This window comes from Spermophilus citellus (assembly GCF_964194105.1).
Source record: "Spermophilus citellus genome assembly, chromosome: 10".
NCBI lineage: Eukaryota > Metazoa > Chordata > Mammalia > Rodentia > Sciuridae > Spermophilus > Spermophilus citellus.
Window position 1 is genome coordinate 24,314,424 of NC_138197.1, and position 19,158 is coordinate 24,333,581.

General features: G+C 37.3%; 1 protein-coding gene across 2 annotated transcripts in view; it reads right to left on the bottom strand.

Annotated features, from left to right (window-relative positions):
• The window catches only part of CECR2 (CECR2 histone acetyl-lysine reader), a 160,292-nt gene that overhangs the window by 38,115 nt on the left and 103,019 nt on the right, over positions 1–19,158 (bottom strand). For both annotated transcript variants that reach the window (XM_081310049.1, XM_081310050.1), the window contains exon 2: positions 13,681–13,775. In XM_081310049.1, coding sequence (XP_081166175.1) covers positions 13,681–13,775 — 95 coding nt within the window. The remainder of the gene's footprint in view (positions 1–13,680; positions 13,776–19,158) is intronic.

Sequence of the window (19,158 nt, forward strand, 5' to 3'; positions counted from 1 at the left end):
GGCAGAACTTGTGACTAGGCAGGGCAACAGATTTTATTATCTGCAACCTGTTTTGGAAGATCACAGATGAAGAGTTCTCTGAGGCAAGCAAAGGTCACAAAGGACAAAAAGGGACAAAAATCCTTAGTCTCCCTGCAAAGGAATAATTAAGCCATGGCATCATGCTTAGTATACAATGTAAATGAAAATAAAATCACATTCTCCTATTTGCTGTGCCATCTGCAAAGCAAAGGAAGCACATGCACACATAGTTAAGTCACAGTTAACACAAGTCCTACACTGAAATAAACATCCCAGTTCTAGTAAAACAACAAAAGGCTCTGTAAGAAAATTTAAAGGGTGGCGGCATAGTTTATTGGTACAACTCATGCTTAGTATGCACACGATCCTGGATTTAATCCTGTGCACCAGAAAAACAAACAAACAAACAAACAAAAAAAACTGATAAAGCGGGCTGGGGTTGTGGCTCAGCAGCAGAAAACTCGCCTCGCATGTGTGAGGCCCTGAGTTCAATCCTCAGCACCATATAAAAATAAATAAAGGTATTGTGTCCAACTACAACTAAAAAATAAATATTAAAAAAAAACTGATCAAGCACTTATTCTTCAAGAGCATAAAATGACCCAGGCCAAAATAATTAAAATAACAGTTTTTCAATAGGGCCATATGGTAGCATCACATCCAACATACCTAAAATTAACAAGATAGTCAAGATTCTGCCAGGCATGGTGGCAAATGCCTATAATTCCAACAACCTGGGAGGCTGAAGCAGGATCCCAACTTTGAAGGCAGCCTCAGCAACTTAGTTCAAAAGAGAATGAAGGTCTAAAGCGGTAGAGTAACCCTGGACTCAGTCACAGGTACTGAGGGGTGGTGGTGGGTGGGAATCATAACTATTTCAAATTGAAGGAATATCTTACACTATTGGTGTAAAGTAGAAAGTCAGAAGTGAAAGTTTTTCCTTGTGAAGAGGCACAATAAAAATTTTGGATAGCTTCTGATAATTTAAGGGTGCATTCTATAAGCCCTACACATATACACAAACACAGAAACCAATAAAAGAAAAAATCATGTAGCGCAACAAGAAGCATTATAGAACTAACAGAGGAATGAATAAACATTAGGAAGCACAAAGAAAGATGCTCTCCATCAGTAATCAATTGGGAAATGTAGTTCAAAAAGATGGCAAAGAGATACTACTCCATTATAATAGTGACATCAAAAAGACAGTAATTGTTGACCAGGTTGTGAACCAATTAGAAACCCCCAAACGCTGCTGGTGGGAATAAAAACTGGTTAGGCTGCTTTGGAAAATTTGACACATTACTAAAAAAGTTAGAGTTACCATATAATGTAGCTACTTTGAGATAACTGAAAACATACATCCAAAAACCAGTACACAAAGATTGAAATCAGCCTACTTCTTGAAGTCAAAAAAATGGAAACTGCACAATGTCCCTCAACTGATTAAGAAATAAAATGTATACTCACAATTCATTAGGCTATGAAAAGGAATAAAATAATAATTTATACTATAACGTGGATGAAAATTGGAAACATCATGCTGAGAGAAAGAATTCTGACACAAAAGGCCACTTACTGTATGATTCCACTTCTAAGAGCTACCTAAATGCTGGGTAAGGTGGAGCACGTCTGTATAATCCTAGTGAGCCAGGAAGCCAAGGCAAGAGGATGGCAAATTCAGAGCCAAACTTGGTAACTTAGTGAGACCCGGTCTCAAAATTAAAAGGTCTGGGGATGTAGTTCAGTGATAAAAGTGCCCTGGATTCAAACTGCAGTACAGAAAGGACGGAGGTAGGGGCCACCTAAAATAGTGAGATGAATAAAAGCAGCAAGAAGAATAGTGACACTAGAATTGCAGGGTTAGGGGAAATCAGGGTATGAGAATGGGTATGAGACATCTTTTTTGGGGTGATAAACATGTTCTGTAATTAGTAGTATGGACACACATTTTATGAATTTACTCAAAATCAATGAAGTGTGCACTCAATCTCAGAAGAACAAATGGGAAAGTAATAACACTGAAACCCACATTAAACAAATTGGATTAAACATTCCAAACAAAAGGCAGACATCAACTATAGGTCATCTATAAAATGTAATTTAAATATAACAAGTATTAAAGGATAGAAAATTATATACTAGGCAGAGTGGCTTGGAAAATGAATAGGCACTGGGGATACAGCTTGTGGTAGAGCAATTGCCTAGAATGTCTATTAAGTTGGTGGAGGAGTTGGAGGCCACCAGAGCCACACAGTCACACACACCACCACTACCACCGCAGCCCCGCCCCCCAGTGGTGGAGGCTGAATAGTGAGTATGTAAAAAGTATTGCATGATAGTAAATTAACGAACCATTTCACCAAGAAAATAACAAAGTCATCATCTAAAGAAACAATTCTCAATCACATGCAGAGAGTTTAACATCTCCTTCTCATTAATGAGTTAGACAAAAGAATCAATAAGGACACATATCAACAATACTAATAACCTGAAGTAATCGATCTTTTCAGAATACTACACAGAAAAGGTGCAGAACATATATTCTTTTCAAGTATATTATGAAATATTCACCAAGATAACCACATGCTGGGAACAAGTCTCAATAAGCTTCAATGGACTAAAACATTACTGAATATATTATCTGAAAACGTGGAATTAGAAATCATTAAGATTATCTAGAAGTTATGCAATACATTTTTTTCAGAGAAATAAATTAGAACATGTCTGTGAAAAATAATGAAGACAAAAAGAAAACCTTTTTCCAGGGATATTTGTAACGTTAAATGCCTGTATTTTAAGATAAAATAAATCTCAAAACATAGGGAAAAAAAAGCACAACTTAAAGCCAAAGTAAATAAAAGTAATCAGGAGAAAAAACATAATTAATATAGAAAGCAGAGCCAGGTGCAGTGGTGCATACCTGTAAACCTAGCTCTCTGGGAGGCTGAGACAGGAGGGATCCGAAGTTTGAGGCCACTCTCAGCAACTTAGCAAGAAAAAAGAATGAAAAACAAACAAAAAATAAAATATTATGCAAAAAAGTATAAAAGCAGACAACACTTATCAAAAAATGATGTAAGAAACAAATCATCTGTATACCTTTAATCTACTTAAGAAAGTAAACAATAGTTACAAATATAAAAGTTGGCCCAAAGAAAATGACAAGTGGGATGGGCGGAGTGGGGCACATCTATAATCCCAGCAGCTCAGGAGGCTGAATCATCTGAGTTCAAGGTCAGCCTCAGCAAGGCCCTAAACAATTCCATGAGACCCTGTCTCAAAATATAAAAAAAGACTGGTCAGGGGGTTAGGCATCCCTGCGTTCAAAAGAAAAAAAAAATGACAAGTGCAAATGGGTTTCACTAGTGAATTATTTCAAAGATTCACAAACTTTCAGAAATCAGTGGAGGAAACGTTTCTAAATCCATTCCAAGGATTAACAAAAAAACAAGTAATATTCCTCAAAAACTTAAATGCAAATTGAAATCAGTGCTATATGGGCTGGGGATGTGGCTCAAGCGGTAGCGCGCTCGCCTTGCATGCGTGCGGCCCGGGTTCGATCCTCAGCACCACATACCAACAAAGATGTTGTGTCCGCCAAGAACTAAAAAATAAATATTAAAAATTCTCTCTCTCTCTCTCTCTCCTCTCTCACTCTCTCTTTAAAAAAAAAAAAAAAAAGAAATCAGTGCTATATAAAAGAAAAACACATTATCATACTTAATGGCTAAAGACTAAATGCTTTCTTGCTAAGATTAGGAACAATACTATATCACAAATCAGCAAGTGCAAGTTGGTCATGGAGGCAAGTAATTCCAGTGACTCAGAAGGCTAAGGCAAGAGGATCATCAAATTCTAGACCAACCTCAGCAAATTTAGCAAGACCCTAAGCAACTTAATGAGATCCTATCTCAAAAATAATAAGGCAAAATGGTTAAATGCCCCTGGGTTCAATCCCAGTTGCCCCCCCTCCAAAAGAAAAAAAAAAAAAAAAGCCAGTGAAGAACAAGTAGTTCAAGATATATAAAAAGGAAGAAGCAAACCTGTTTTATTTGCAGGCTGCATAAAAAAATCCTCAAGAATCTATAACAAAACCAGTAGATCTACAAAGCAAGATTGTGGGAATAAGGTCAATACATGTAAATAATTGTATTTTATAAATAACAGCAAAAAAGAGCTAGCAAATAAAGCAATTCAACTGGGTTGTGGCTCAGCAGTAGAATGCTCGCCTTGCACATGTGAGGCCCTGGGTTCGATCCTTAGCACAATATAAAAATAGATAAAATAAAGTTATTGTGAGTCCAATTACAACTAAAAAATATTTTATAAAACCAATTCAACTGACAGTGCTATTTAAAAAGATGTCCAATATCTTAATGTTAAAAACTACACAATACTGCCAAAATAAAAGACAAATGGAAGGCTAGGGATATAGCTCACTTGTTAGAGTGCTTGCCTCCCATGGACAAGGCGCTGGGCTCAATTGCAAAAATAAATTATTTAAGCCATCCATTCTTCTAGCAAGCTTCTTGGGAGGAAGAAATTTACAAGCTGATCTAAAAATTTAAATGAAAATGCTAAGGACTTAGAATAGCCAGAATGACAAAAAAAGAACTAGAATAAAGTTGGTGACCTTACCCTACCCAATTTCAAGAAAGCCAGATACTGTGAACAAGGATAAAACATACATGTCAATAGCAAGACCAACAGACAACATATATATGTAAGAAATGACCTTCCAACCCACATTGACTTCATACCATGGACAAGCAATACTCCAAAGTGCATCCAGATGTGTACAAACCTGAAACTAAAAATTCTATAAGAAAACATGGGGTTGTAGATTGGTGGTAGAGTGCGTGCCTTGCAAAGGTGGGGCACTGGGTTCAATCCTCAGCACCACATAAATAGATAGATAGACAGATAGATAAAATAAAATAGGTAGATAGGTAGATAGATAAGGGTGCTGTGTCCATCTACAACTAAAAATTAAAAAAAGAAAACACAGGGAAAAAAATCTTTGTGATATTGAGGTATACACTGATTTCTTAGGAAAAAGGAAACAAATATGAAATACATGGAAGAAACTGATAAAATGAACTTCAACTAAACCAAATGTCTGTTTTCTCAAAACCCATAAATGGAAAAGTAAGCTACATGCCAGGACAAAAATATTTACAATGCATTGTGTGTCTGACAAAGGACTCATGTCTAGAATATATAATGATTTCTTACTAAGGTAAGCACTTCTAATGATGAATTGATGAAAACAGTTCACAAAGAGGTATGATTGAGCACATGAATGAATGTTCAACATTACTAGTCATTGGGAAATACAAATTAAAACCATAATGAGTTATCACCTTAAACATAATATCAGTAAAATTAAGAACAGCAAATGCTAGCAAAGATAGAGCAACCAGACTGTTTCTATTTTGTTAGTGGGAATATAAATGCTGGAAAATAGTTTGTAAAATAGTTGCAGTTTCTTAAAGTTAAGCATACTCATACCATATGACTAATTCCCAAGAGAAATGAAACCACATGCTCACACAAACATTTGCGTGGAAATCTCCACAGCAGCTTTATTCATAATTGCACCAGATTAAAACCAAATAAAATGTCCATTAACAACTGAACAGATAAATTGCAGTGTACTTTTCACTGGATGCAATATAACCCCTCACTCTCCCAAAAAAGAACAACTGATATAAACAGCAATCCAAAAGAACATCACCCAGACATTAGGCTGTCTTAAGGGATTTAAAGAATTAGAGAGCTAGTTAAAATTTAACAAAAGGTGGTAAAAATGAAGATAATGGTAGCCCAAAACAGACGCTTGTATGGGGAGGGTTGAATGCAAAGAGAACTTTCTGCATTCTAGCTCATTTTAAATACCTAAAAAAATAGCTGACTTGAAGTTTAATTTCAAGAAGATCCCAGAAGACAAAAGTATGAAGTGTTAGAATGTTACTGGCACTGAGCACAGTGGCGCAAGCCTGTAATCCCAGAGACTCAGGATGCTAAAGCAGGAAGATTAGAAGTTCAGGGCCAGCTTCAGCAATTAAGACACTATTCTAAATAAAAAATAAAAAGGGCTGGGATTCAGCTCAGTGGTAGCACATCCCTTGGTTCAACCTTCTCAGTACAAGGGGGGAAAAAACCAAAACTCATGTTTAAGTTTTGTACTGGGGGCGGGACCTCTAAAAATAAAAGAAAAAAAACCTAGGTGTCATGATGGTGCATACCTGTAATCCCAGCAGTTCAGGAAGCTGAGGCAGGAGGATCACAAGTTGAAAGCCAGCCTCAGCAAACTTAATGTGGACCTAGGCAACTCAATGAGACCCTGTCTCTAAATAAAATTTTAAAAAGGGCTGGGGATGCAGCTCAGAGGTTAAGTATACCCCTGGATTCAATACCCAGTACCAAAGAAAGAAAGAAGAAAAAAAAAAAAAAGGAAGGAAGGGAAAGAGGGAGAGAGGGAGGGAACAAACAAGTGATACCTTACTAGTGGTACTTCAAGTATGTATGGCCCTGGACCACCAGCAGCTGCATTACCCACAACTTATAAAGCATGCATATATGGTGATGGGTCCAGCAATGTTTTAACATGATGATATGGGTAAGAGATGATATGAATGTTCCCTATATTCCAAGAATACTCCCTTTAAATGCCAACACTTGAGCTCTTCGATTAATGTTACTCTTTCTCTGCTTAGCAGGTATAGTCACTGCGCTGGACTGTGTTAACCATCACATTGATTATCTTCCTAGATTTTCCAAATATATGTAATCCTCATTTGCTTTTCCTTATTTCACATTTACAAAAAACAAATCACTGGTATGAATACTTATTTTATTCGCTCAACCTCATTTACCTATGGTAGTGTACACAGCTATAAGAAGGCTGCCCTTGGCTCTGAGGTGCCAGTATAGTCAAGTGTGTGGACTTTCCCAGAATGGGTCTGAATCCACCAAAACAAGGAGAGTCCTTTTTTTTTTTAAATTTTATTTATTTATTTTTAGTTTTTGGCGGACACAACATCTTTGTATGTGGTGCTGAGGTTCGAACCCGGGCCTCACGCATACCAGGCGAGTGCGCTACCGCTTGAGCCACATCCCCAGCCCCAAGGAGAGTCTTTAGACATCCTGAGAGTGACAATCACAGGAATCATGTCCTATTGCTTAAAGGTAGGTCCTGCCATACTCAAGGAGAGGGTAGGCCCAGAGATCCTCTTCAAACCACAACCATTAAAATACCACTTGAGTAGCTTTGTTTTGTTTTTCTTTAGATTTGTTTGGAGGAGGGTTTATGGGGACAGTGGGTGGCTATGAATCAAACCCAGAACCTTGCAAATGCTAGCCAAACACTCTACCACTGAGTCACATCCCCACAACACTTTTAACCAGAAAATGAACACATACTTTTCAACTCAGATTATATTCTGAATGTCTCTACAGTACCACAGATTCCTAAATAAAACAAATACAATCCAGTTAAATCAAAGTTTTCTTACTGAATCCTACTGTAGTATTCAGAAAATGTTTAGATGTATGTGAGACTCAACAGAGTACAATGGAAGACAAGAAACAGGAGTCAGATGACTTGAATACTTGTGCCAGTTTTGTTTCCCTTAGTTTCCTTGGGTAAAAAATTAACTTATACTAGATGACAGTGAAGGTTCCTTTCATGTCAAAGATGCTAACTCTGACCTGCAGATTAATTCAAAAGGAGAAAACCACTTTACAGCAGAGGTCCCTGAATATAATTCAGGGGAGTCCATGAACTTGGCAGGGAAATGTTATTTTCTTACTTTCATAAAGCTACACATGATGTTCACATTTCTTTCAATTATGAATGCAGGAAACAACTCAGAGTAATTTTATTAGTACCTATGTATTTTGCACCAGGAGATACTGATATCATATTATAGATACTGTAGATATTCAAAGTATCATTTATGCTCAATACTCAAAGATAGTAATCTTGAGAAACTGTAGATGTTCTGCCAGAGTATGTAATTTTTTTTAAAATATATTTTTAGTTGTTGATGGACCTTTATTCATTTATTAATTTATATGTGGTGCTGAGAATCAAACCCAGCTCTTCACAAATGCCAGGGCAAGTGTTCTACCACTGAGCCACAAACTCAGCCCCAGAGTATGTAATTTAATCAATTAAGTAACTCTTCACAATGTCAAAACTTTTATTCTGTAATACTCCATTATTTTACTGTATAACGGTGTTCTACTGTAATTCTAATTTTGTGATTTCAAAACATTATTTTTAGATGGGTTTCATCAATTTCATTAGAGTGCCAAAGAAGAACAAATCATTAAAAAGAGCTAAACAATCTTGTCTTCAAGGAAAATCTTTTGGTATTCTTTTTAGAGCATGCGAGTTGTGGTTAAGGGCTAAAGGTCTACGGACCAAATCTACCTTACTGTCACTTAAAGGCTATGCAACTGTAAGCAATTAATCTCACAATAAGTCTTTATTGGGTGGGTGAGGGAGAACTTTCTATTATGAGCTTGCTATATGGATCATGTTGTTCTCTAAGAAGCAAAAGTCCCAGTTTGGAAAGATCAGTTAAAACAGGGGTTCCACATTCCAGTTTCAAGATTAGATTGAGTTAATGAAAACAGAATAATAACCCATTTAATTTCACAAAAAATAGAGGCCTGCCAACTGACCTGGGGATCAAAATTTGGCCTGATATCTGTTTTTTTAAAACAGCTTGTGAAGAATAGTTTTTGTTATTTTTAATGGTTGAGGGGGAAAAATTCCGAAGAAACACAGGATTTTTTAATTCTTATGTGGTGCTGAGGATTGAATGGAGTGTCTCACATGTGCTAGGCAAGAGCTCTACCACTTAGCTAGAGCTTCAGTGTCGCTTATCAGTCAAAATAGTTGTTTCATACTATAATGACAGAGATAAGCAGCTGTGACACATCATATGACTCACACAGAAAAGGTTTCCTGGCACACTCTGAAACCTGCAAACTGTGATTACGATTCATGTATAAGGCTCTGGAGTCAACATCTCCAGAACCAAAAATATAAAATAAAAGTGCAAATTACAAAGGCTAAAGAAACTTGGAATCAATGCCTACTTTATATTCTGCCTTGGTAGAAACTAATGCCAGTTTCTAAACATTATAACGTATACTTTATCAAGAATGTTCTAAGGTATTCTGTACTCCTGAATTAGATAATTTAATCCTCATTGTCACTTTTCTGGGCATTGTTATAATCCCTTTTACATATGAGACAAGTTATACACAAAGAGATTAAAAAACTTACTTAGCTCCCTGTTTATAGGTTAAATCCTACCGCCAAAAAAGCAAGCATTCATTTATCCAAATTCTCTTTCTTTACAATGAGATGAAAGTAAACTTCAGAGAATACTACATATGTATGCATTCACTAATCACACTTGAGTCACCAAGGGTGAAGTAAAATAACTATCACTTTAGGTTATTCTCTTGAGTGGAAAGAGTAAAATCTATAGAAATGTTCTTTATTCTGGAGGTTCCATTACACAGATATATTTAGCTTGTGAAAATTCACTGAGCTGTATAATTTAAAAATATGTGCTCTTCTGTGCATATATTATTCGTCAATAAAGTTTTGAGATGAGTATGGCACCTTGATCACAGCCTTGTGAAACACGTGCAGCTGTCAGGGCCCCAGATTACTTACCCATAAAAACTGAGACAATGAATTTTTGTGTCAAGTTGCCAAGTTTCTAATTTGTTGTTGTTTTCTTTTTATTGGGGGGGGGCAATTTAACTCAAATCCTGGTTTAAACTTTTGTTAATTTTAGATACCCATGAAAGTATATTTTGAGATATTATGCAAATGTGGAGTTTTAGAATGATTTGTTACATACACTAAAAGTCAGTCACCAGGGGCTGAGGTTGTGGCTCAGTGGTAGAACACTTGCCTAGCATGTGAGAGGCACTGGGTTTGATTCTCAGCACCCCATATAAATAAATAAAAGAATGATTCATTGACAAATTAAAAATTACTTTTTAAAAAAAGTCAGTAATCAAACAAAAGTAGATAACTAATACAGCACAAAACACACATGAGGATTAACACTGCAAAGGACAGACGGGGAAAAAAATCAACAAGATACATAAATAGATAGATAGATAAATAAATAAATAAATAAATAAGGTTAGCAAGTGATATATAGCATATTCTACATTTCAAAACGTCAATGTGATTGTACTCATATTTTCTCCCACTCCTGGTACTGGGGGCTGAACCCAAGGGCACCATGCCATTGAGCTATATCCCTTGCCCCATATATATATATTTTTTTTTTTTTTTTTTTTTTTTTTTTTTTTTTTGAGGCAAGGTCTTGTTAAGTTGCAAAGGCTGGCCATGAACTTGTGGTCCTCCTGCCTAAGTCTCCCGGGAAGCTTAGATTATATTCCATCATGCCCAGTTTGATTATATATATATATGTTTAGAGGTTTAGAGAGGGGGGGGGAGGAGAGAGAGAGGGAGGGAGGGGGGGATTTTTTTAATTTTTTTTTTTTTTTTTTTTTTTTAGTTTTCAGCAGACACAACATCTTTGTTTGTATGTGGTGCTGAGGATCGAACCCGGGCCGCACACATGCCAGGCGAGCGCGCTACAGCTTGAGCCACATCCCCAGCCCTGATTATATTTTTTAAACATTTTTTTACTTGTCAATGGATTTTATTCTGTTTATTTATATGTGGTGCTGAGAACTGAACCCAGTGCCTCATGTTAGGCAAGCACTCTATCACTGAGCCACTATCCCAGTCCCGGTTATACTCTTTTTTTTTTTTTTTTACATTTTTTTTATTGGTTGTTCACAACATTACAAAGCTCTTGACATATTATATTTCATACATTAGATTGAAGTGGGTTATGAACTCCCAATTTTACCCCAAATGCAGATTGCAGAATCACGTCAGTTACACATCCACAATTTTACATAATGCACTAATAGTAATTGTTGTATTCTGCTACCTTTCCTATCCCCTACTATCCCCCCTCCCCTCCCCTCCCATCTTCTCTCTCTACCCCATCTACTGTAATTCATTTCTCTCTTTGTTTATTTTCCCATTCCCCTCACAACCTCTTATATGTAATTTTGTTTAGCAATGAGTGTCTCCCTTCATTTCCATGCAATTTCCCTTTTCTCTCCCTTTCCCTCCCATCTCAAGTCTCTGTTTACTGTTACTCTTTTCTTCCTACTCTTCCTCCCTGCTCTGTTCATACTTGCTCTCATTATATCAAAGAAGACATTTGGTATTTGTTTTTTAGGGTTTGGCTAGCTTCACTAAGCATAATCTGCTCTAATGCCATCCATTTCCCTGAAAATTCTATGATTTTGTCATTTTTTATTGCTGCATAGTACTCCATTGTGTATAGATGCCACATTTTTTTTTATCCATTCATCTATTGAAGGGCATCTGGTTATACTCTTAATGGCAACAATTAATTAAAATAGCCAAGACTGTGTCAGTCATAAATTAATAAAGCTGTGACTTTTTACTGAGTGATATTAAAGGCTTGAATAAAAAACCAATGTTGCTGGGCAAAGAGGCGTATGCCTGTAATCCCAGCCAAGGCAGGAGGGTCTAGAGTTCAAAGCCAGCCTCAGCAAAACCAAGGTGCTAAGCAACTCAGTGAGACTCTGTCTCTAAATAAAATACAAAAAAGGGTTGGGGATGTAGCTCAGTGGTGTAGTGCTCAATCCCCAGTACCAAAAAAACCCCCACAATCTCAATATTGTAAAGATGCCATTTTGCCCAAATTTCCTCATAGGCTTATTAGATTTTAATCAGAATGATAAGAGGATTACAGAATTTCTTATAGAACATGACAAAAATTGTGTAATCTTTATCTGGAAAGAACTACCAAGCAGGATTAGGTAAAACCAATTTTAAACAAAAGCACAATTAGAGAGATCAGCCCCATCATGAAGACTATACCATAAGAGCCTGTATGGGAAGGCCCAGAGCACTTTCTCACACCGGGTTTTATGTTCTGAAGATACACCATATTTTGCTAAACCTTTATCCCAGTAATTGTGTAATCTGCAATTATATAATAATTTCTGTAATTATTAGTGGAGTATCTACCCCTACTGCAGCACAAAAATGTAAGCTTCAAGAAAGTGTTTTCCAGGACCCACCAGCAGGCATACAGATAGTGAGCCATGTCCAGAGGTAATGAGTATTATGCAATCAGATACTCTCACACACTGATGGCTCAAGCATGAAAAGAACTATCACTGTGTTGGGCAGCCTGGCAATTAGTTACAAAATCTTAAGTGGGCATTTCTTCTGAGTGACAATACACTTTCAGAAACTTATACTGAGGAGATAAGTTGTTTTACCTAATAGATTTTATATAAGGCTACCCATTATAATGTTTTGTGTTTTCCACAATTAAAAGCTAGACCTAATATGTCTACTTATAGGTTGGATCTGACAACGACATTTAGAGAAAAGTTGTTTATGTTTATATAAAAAGTGGTTGCTACAGTGAAAGAAATTCCAGCAAAGAAACTGATTTATACATAGAGTATGAATACAGCTACATTTTAAAGACAATCAGAAACTCCCAAATCCTTGCCCTAAACAGAAAATGGAAGAATACACTATAATATACTTTATCTATCTTACTTTAATTAGTATTTATAAATACAACCTAAGTCTTCCAGGGGGTAAAGTTGTTATATTTATGAATCCAGGAAGCAGTAACTCTGGTAAGGAGTACTGAGAAAAATGACATTTCGTCTATCTCTTTCTCACCTTGTGAGAAATCTATTGCAGATTAACATAGATTCCCAGCCTTAACAGGTTACATTCATTACAGCAAAAATATCTCAGATATCATCTTTGACAGTCTGAAAAATACCAGCCATTAACAATCCCTAAATGACAACAGAGAGCCAAGAGATTGGGAAATCCACTGGGCCTAGCCTTTTTTAAAATAAGTTTGTCCTATAGTTCTGTGTAGAAATGTAGCAAAAAGTGCAATTGTTGGGATCAAAACAAAGGGATAATCCCTATAGCTGTAGCTAGCCAGGAGGCTGAGGCAGAAGATCACATGAGTCCAAGAGTTCTAGACCAGCCAGAGCGTAAGCCCCCAGACCCCCTTCTCAATAGCAAAAAGCAAAACAAAATAGGATGGCTCTTAATATTAGGAAGCTCCTATATTTTATCTGTGTAGGCAGATAAAATATGTTCCAAATCTCTATACATTTAGAAGGCACTGGAGTGCTGTTTACTTGGCAGCATAAGCGTAAGGGAGCTCAGAGGTCAAGTAAATTACACTACTACCATCAGTTATGTGAACAACAGAAGAAATACAAACTTAATTTTAATTTGTTAGGCAATGTTTTACCAATATCACAAGCCAAAATCAGAATAAGGCAAATACAACAGAAAGAAATTCTACACTCAAGTATGTTACGTGGTTTAACCATGTGTAAAAGATTAGTAAAAGTAAGATAAAACTAGAATTCATGTGTATATACTAAAGCCTACACTGTTATATACCAGCTAATGATGGATTCTGGTTTGTTATAGGAGAAAGGAAACATCAAAGACTTATTAATTAGTTCCCTCTTCAAGAAATACTTAGTAAGACCAAGATTACTCACGTGATATCCCTGCGTTGATAGCAGCCCTGAAGCAGACAGGCAATCAGGTCACTGATAAACTCCACATCATCTCTGTGAAGGGCTGCCTCTAACTCCTGAAGAAAAGGGGGGAGAGGGGAAGAGATATCAAATACAGAGATCAAAATCCACCTGCCCCTTCCTACCACGGACATCACAGATCCCAATCAACAGAATGGTCAATGGAGCAATAAGGCTTGCTATAAATCAATTCTGCCCTTCTTTCCATATCACTACTAAAAGAGCAAAGGGAGTTTCAGCTTTCTGGTTTCCCATGGGAGTTATTTCTCTCACTGATCCTTACCCGGTTCCATTCCTTTATCTGTGTACTGGAAGAAATATGCATACTTCATTTTTACTTTTTATTTATTTTTATGTGGTACTAGGCAAGTGCTCTATCACTGAGCTACAACTGCAGCCCCTGCACACTGAGGATCATGTAATTGATTACAAAGTATTCCTCACTTATTTAACAGTTTTAATAGATAAACTACTTGCAACAACTTTAAAGAACCACTGTATTTAGAGGAAAGGGGCCAGCGGGAAGGGAGGAGGAGAAAGAAAGGAAAAATATAGGAGAATGACACTGACTAAATTATATTATTATATCAAGTGCATGTATAAATGTCACAATGAATTCCACTGTTAGGTATAATAATAATGCACCAATAAAAATATGGGGGAAAGAAAGAACCACTGTATTTTGAACTAAACAGCACTGGGAGGAAGCAATATGACAATTTTTATTGTGAGTACACTTATACCTACATGAGATTGCTAGAACCAAGATTAATCTTACATCATCTGGAGAAAAATGAGGTAATGTCTGTTGATGGTCTAATGCTAGGTAAGATGTAGTTGCTTTCCTTGGGTTCAGGTTGATACTGTTGAAGACTTGGCTATCTCAGCACAGTAGTATAAATAAGATTAGTTAAAAGGGCCACTGGACAAAAAGTAACAGTGGGAATCTTAAGGGACTTCTATTTCTCATCAGCCTCCCAAAATACACATTTTCTGAGGGGACGTAATACATTGTAAGTCACCTTAGAACATATACAACTGCATTCTTTCAACCAGAATGCTCTCCACCTTCCTCATACAACCATTTCATAGGAAGTCTGCGTATAGCTGACTAGGTCATAACCAGATCTATAATCCACAGAAAAACCAAACTTTCAATAATGTTATTAATGGTTCTGAAAGTATGGAATACAACTTCTGATATAAACACCAATTATATGATACTGAATTAAAGACAATAATCTGTTTCTAGTATCAAAATAAAAGTTCTTAATTTACTGAATTATTCCATTTGTTAATTTTTCTTTAAAAAAATCCCTCAAGTTTAGAAATCCTCATTCCAAAAACTTCACAGCATAAAACAATTGCTAAGTGTACTAATTGACACAAGCTATAAAATACGCTGAATACTTCAAGTGTAAAGGAAGATGCCCTGCACTGCCTTGACAGCTCATGTAGATGATACTCAAAATACAAAGACAGGGCCAGGGATATAGCTTCACTGGCAAACTGCTTGCTAGCATGGCTTTCTTCTCTAGCACTGCAAAAACAAAACAAACAAATGAATGAACCCCCCCACACACACACACCCAAAGATAAGGTTCACCAAGCTGAAAAGATTTTGCTTGTCTTTAATATAAACTTGGAAATTGCTAGCACATTTATGGCAATGGTTCTTTTCTACATTCTAATTAGTGGTAATCCAGATAAATAAGAAATCCTGGGGCTGGGGATATAGCTCAGTTTGTAGAGTGCTTGGCTCTACAATCCCCAGCACCACGCCCCAAAAAGAAAGAAAGAAATCCTACCAACAAAAGATAACAAGCATCTAAGCTATAATTAGTCAGAATTCAGTCATCATCAACTATGTACTGGGGCCCCACCCAGTTTAGATAGGAAAGATAAAGTGAGAGATCCAGTGATACAAAAAATAAAAACAAAGTCATTATACTATGAGGTACAGAAAAGGTGCCATGGGTGCTAGAGAGTTGAGAAGAAGAAAACTGCTTCTGGTTGAGGGAAGCCTGAGCAATTTCATGAAGATGGAGTGACTTGAGGTGGGAAAACTGTGACACAATGTTGAGACTGAACAAATCAGATGAAGGGAAGGACAGGATAGAAGGCACCAGGAGGGTGTTGGGTTTGGTTTAACTATTCCATAGGTCAGTGAAAGGGAAGTAATGCAAGCAAGATGGACAGAGGATAATGAGTAGTGGGCTAATGGATTTGGCCTTTCTTTGGAAGACAATGGAAACCCACTAGCTTATTTTTATAGAGGAGAGGCACAGGGAGACTAATTTAGCTGAAGTGTACACAAGATGAATTCCAGCAGCAGCTAGTGGGAGGTGAGATGTCAGCACAGGCAACAGTTCAGGAAAAAGCTTCTGAAGGACTCACTGAACAAGAAAACAAGCAGGAGGGAGAAACAGGCAATCAAACTCCGAGAGAAATAAATGAGACCAAGGCAAGGGAAGACTCAAACAGCTCATATTTTCAGTCTGGTCACTGGGCAAGACTCCAAAGTAAACAGCAATTATAACAGAAGCTAAGTCCTTGAAGCAAAAAGCCCCAGGCCACCCTGTTTGACAGGTAAGTCAGAATGCAGGAGCTGAAAGGTAAATTACAGATCATATTTCATCTCTCTCAATTTATAAGATAAAGAAATGAGGTCCAGAAAGGTTAACTGACTTGCCCAAGGGCAGTCAGCAAATCAGTGACAGAGTCAAAGTCAGGTCACCCAGGAGCCAGGTCACTGGATGCCTTGTTCCTCCCACAAAAAGCTGGTTCCCACTGAATAACATTCTCTCTTCTAGAAAAGCCTGATGGCTTCAAAAATTACACTAATCCCTGCAGACACAAACTCTGCTAAGTCTTCACATTTACCTTTCTCTTACCTAGAAATCCCTTCCCTGTGCCAAACCATACTGTGGTCCTTCACATGGAAGACTTTTAATTTACAACATCTTCCAAGCTGAGTTCCACTTTGCTGTTTCTTCAGCCATGATGCTATCACTGCAGTATCTACATACAGTTACACACTGCTTTATGGGTCCCTGTCCCAGACCTTTCTCCACCAGGATGGAATTAAAAGCACAATATGATTCTTTTTTTTAAAAATATTTATTTATTTTTTAGTTCTTGGCAGACACAACATCTTTGTTGGTATGTGGTACTGAGGATCGAACCTGGGCCGCACGCATGCCAGGAGAGCGCGCTACCGCTTGAGCCACATCCCCAGCCCCACAATATGATTCTTGAATGAAGGTGTTGTGGGTGGCACTAACTGATACCAAATTAAATGATAAAGAAAGCCACACTGGGAGGGCATTACTGATTGACACTTAGAAATCACTTTGTTCTGTGGTAAGCAATTGAGAATACAAATTCTATAAAACAATCAATACAGAGTAGAATGCAAAAATCTACATCACATTTTTTAGATGAAGTGAGATTTCTAAGAAATCTAAATCCCTTTCTCTTCCATCTCTGACTTCTGCCTATAGATATCCTCTTCTGGCTACTTCTCCCTAGCACTGTCACTGTTATCAGAAGTAGAGTCTAGTTGGAATATTGTCTTCTGTCTTCACAAGCTGCTTATGGGAAAGCCCTGTTTGCGTCTCTGTGGTCCTATGCATAACACAGAATTTAGCAAACAGTATGAAGTATATGGCAAATAATTCACCCAAAACATATAGTTCACTCACTATATTCTGAACATTAGGAATATGAAGGTGAATAAGAGGAAAGAGGGAGACAGAGGAGGAGGATTGGAGAAAAGAAGAAAGAAAAAGAAAAAATTCCAAGTGTGTGTAAGGCAGAAACAACAAAAAAAGTGCTAAAATATAAGCCCAGAATGGGAAAATTTCCCCCCTTTTTGTGTTCACTGCTGTCTCCTCAGCAGCTAAAATAGTACCTCATGGTAGCTATTTCTTGGCTGGATAAATAGCAAATAATTATAAGACACTATGATAAATACTATATTAAATATACCAAGTGATATGGAGACAAAGAGGAAAATGCAGGGTGAGTCTTTGCCTGAGAGGTTAAAACTGGCACAGAACCCTTAAGGGAAGAGTAACAGGTAGTGAGAAAGAGCTGGTAAGAGTTCACGGCATGAGTGGGAAGTACCAACTGCTTCCCAAAGTGCAGATGGTGCCAAGAGTGTTTGATGAGGATGGCTATTCCTTGAAAACCACAGCAGAGCGTGGACTTTACTCCTCTATGCAATTGAGCGTGAAGGGGGAGAGTGACATGACCAGGTTTCTCTCTGTCTCAGAATAGTAGTCTGAGAACAGTGTGCAGGAATGACCAGGAAGAATACTGGAGGTGGGCACCATGTGGCAGCAACACTAACACATGGAAGAACCTCAGGCTTATGCAAATTGGAACCAGTTAACAAGAGTCCCATGATTCCTACGCATAAATAATTTGGAAGGTGCATCTACAGGATATGCCATTCATTTGCAAGATAATAGGTCAGAGTCAGCTAGCTGTAAAGCAGCTGTGAGAACAGAGAAAGACATGAAGATATGTGAAGTCTGGTTTTTAATGAACAAAAGAAACATAATACCAACAGAAATGGAAAAAAAAAACAGAGCTTCAGAATGTTATAGGTAAATAAAATGTACTGAAATGAGATAATCTGCAAATCAACTTAATTTCTGCAATAAAGACTCTGAATTAAATCTTTACATTGTAACTCCCAACATAAGCAAATGCCCCTTGTTTTCCTAAAAACGTTACATTATTTTATGATTATGTCATGCAGAGGAGTTCAGTTATGGAAATCCATAGAATTCAGAGTTCATGCCTCTAGCTCTAAATCCTGTTGAGATGTACTAAAACAATGTGCCAGGTGTAGTGGTGCATACCTATAATCCCAGCATCTTGGGAGGCTGAGGCAGGAGGATCTAGAATTTAAAGACAGCTTCAGCAGTTTAGCAAGACCCTAAACAACGTAGTGATACATTGTCCAAAAAAATAAAATAAAAAGGGCTGGGGATGTGGAGCACATCTGGAGGTATATAGGTAAACCACTCAACAATCTACTTTAAATAAAAGGTTAGAGAGGGAAGGAAGAGAAGAAAGTGGGTAGTACTAAGGATTGAAATAGAGAAAACTGTTTCGTTCATTTTTTGAATGTGTCAAAATGAGTCCCACTAATTGATTATGATTATAATGCATTTAAAAAACACAAGATTAATTGTCACTGGTGGGAAGAGTGGGTCACGTCCACCTTAAAAAACTAAGTCACCAGCCACGGTGGTACATGAATGCCTGTGACTTTGAAGGCTGAAGCAACAGGATCACAAACTCAAAAGTTATCCTCAGCAACTTATCAAGAAAGACAGGGCTGGGGATGTGGCTCAAGCGGTAGCGCGCTCGCCTGGCATAGGTGCGGCCCGGGTTGGATTCTCAGCACCACATACAAAGATGTTG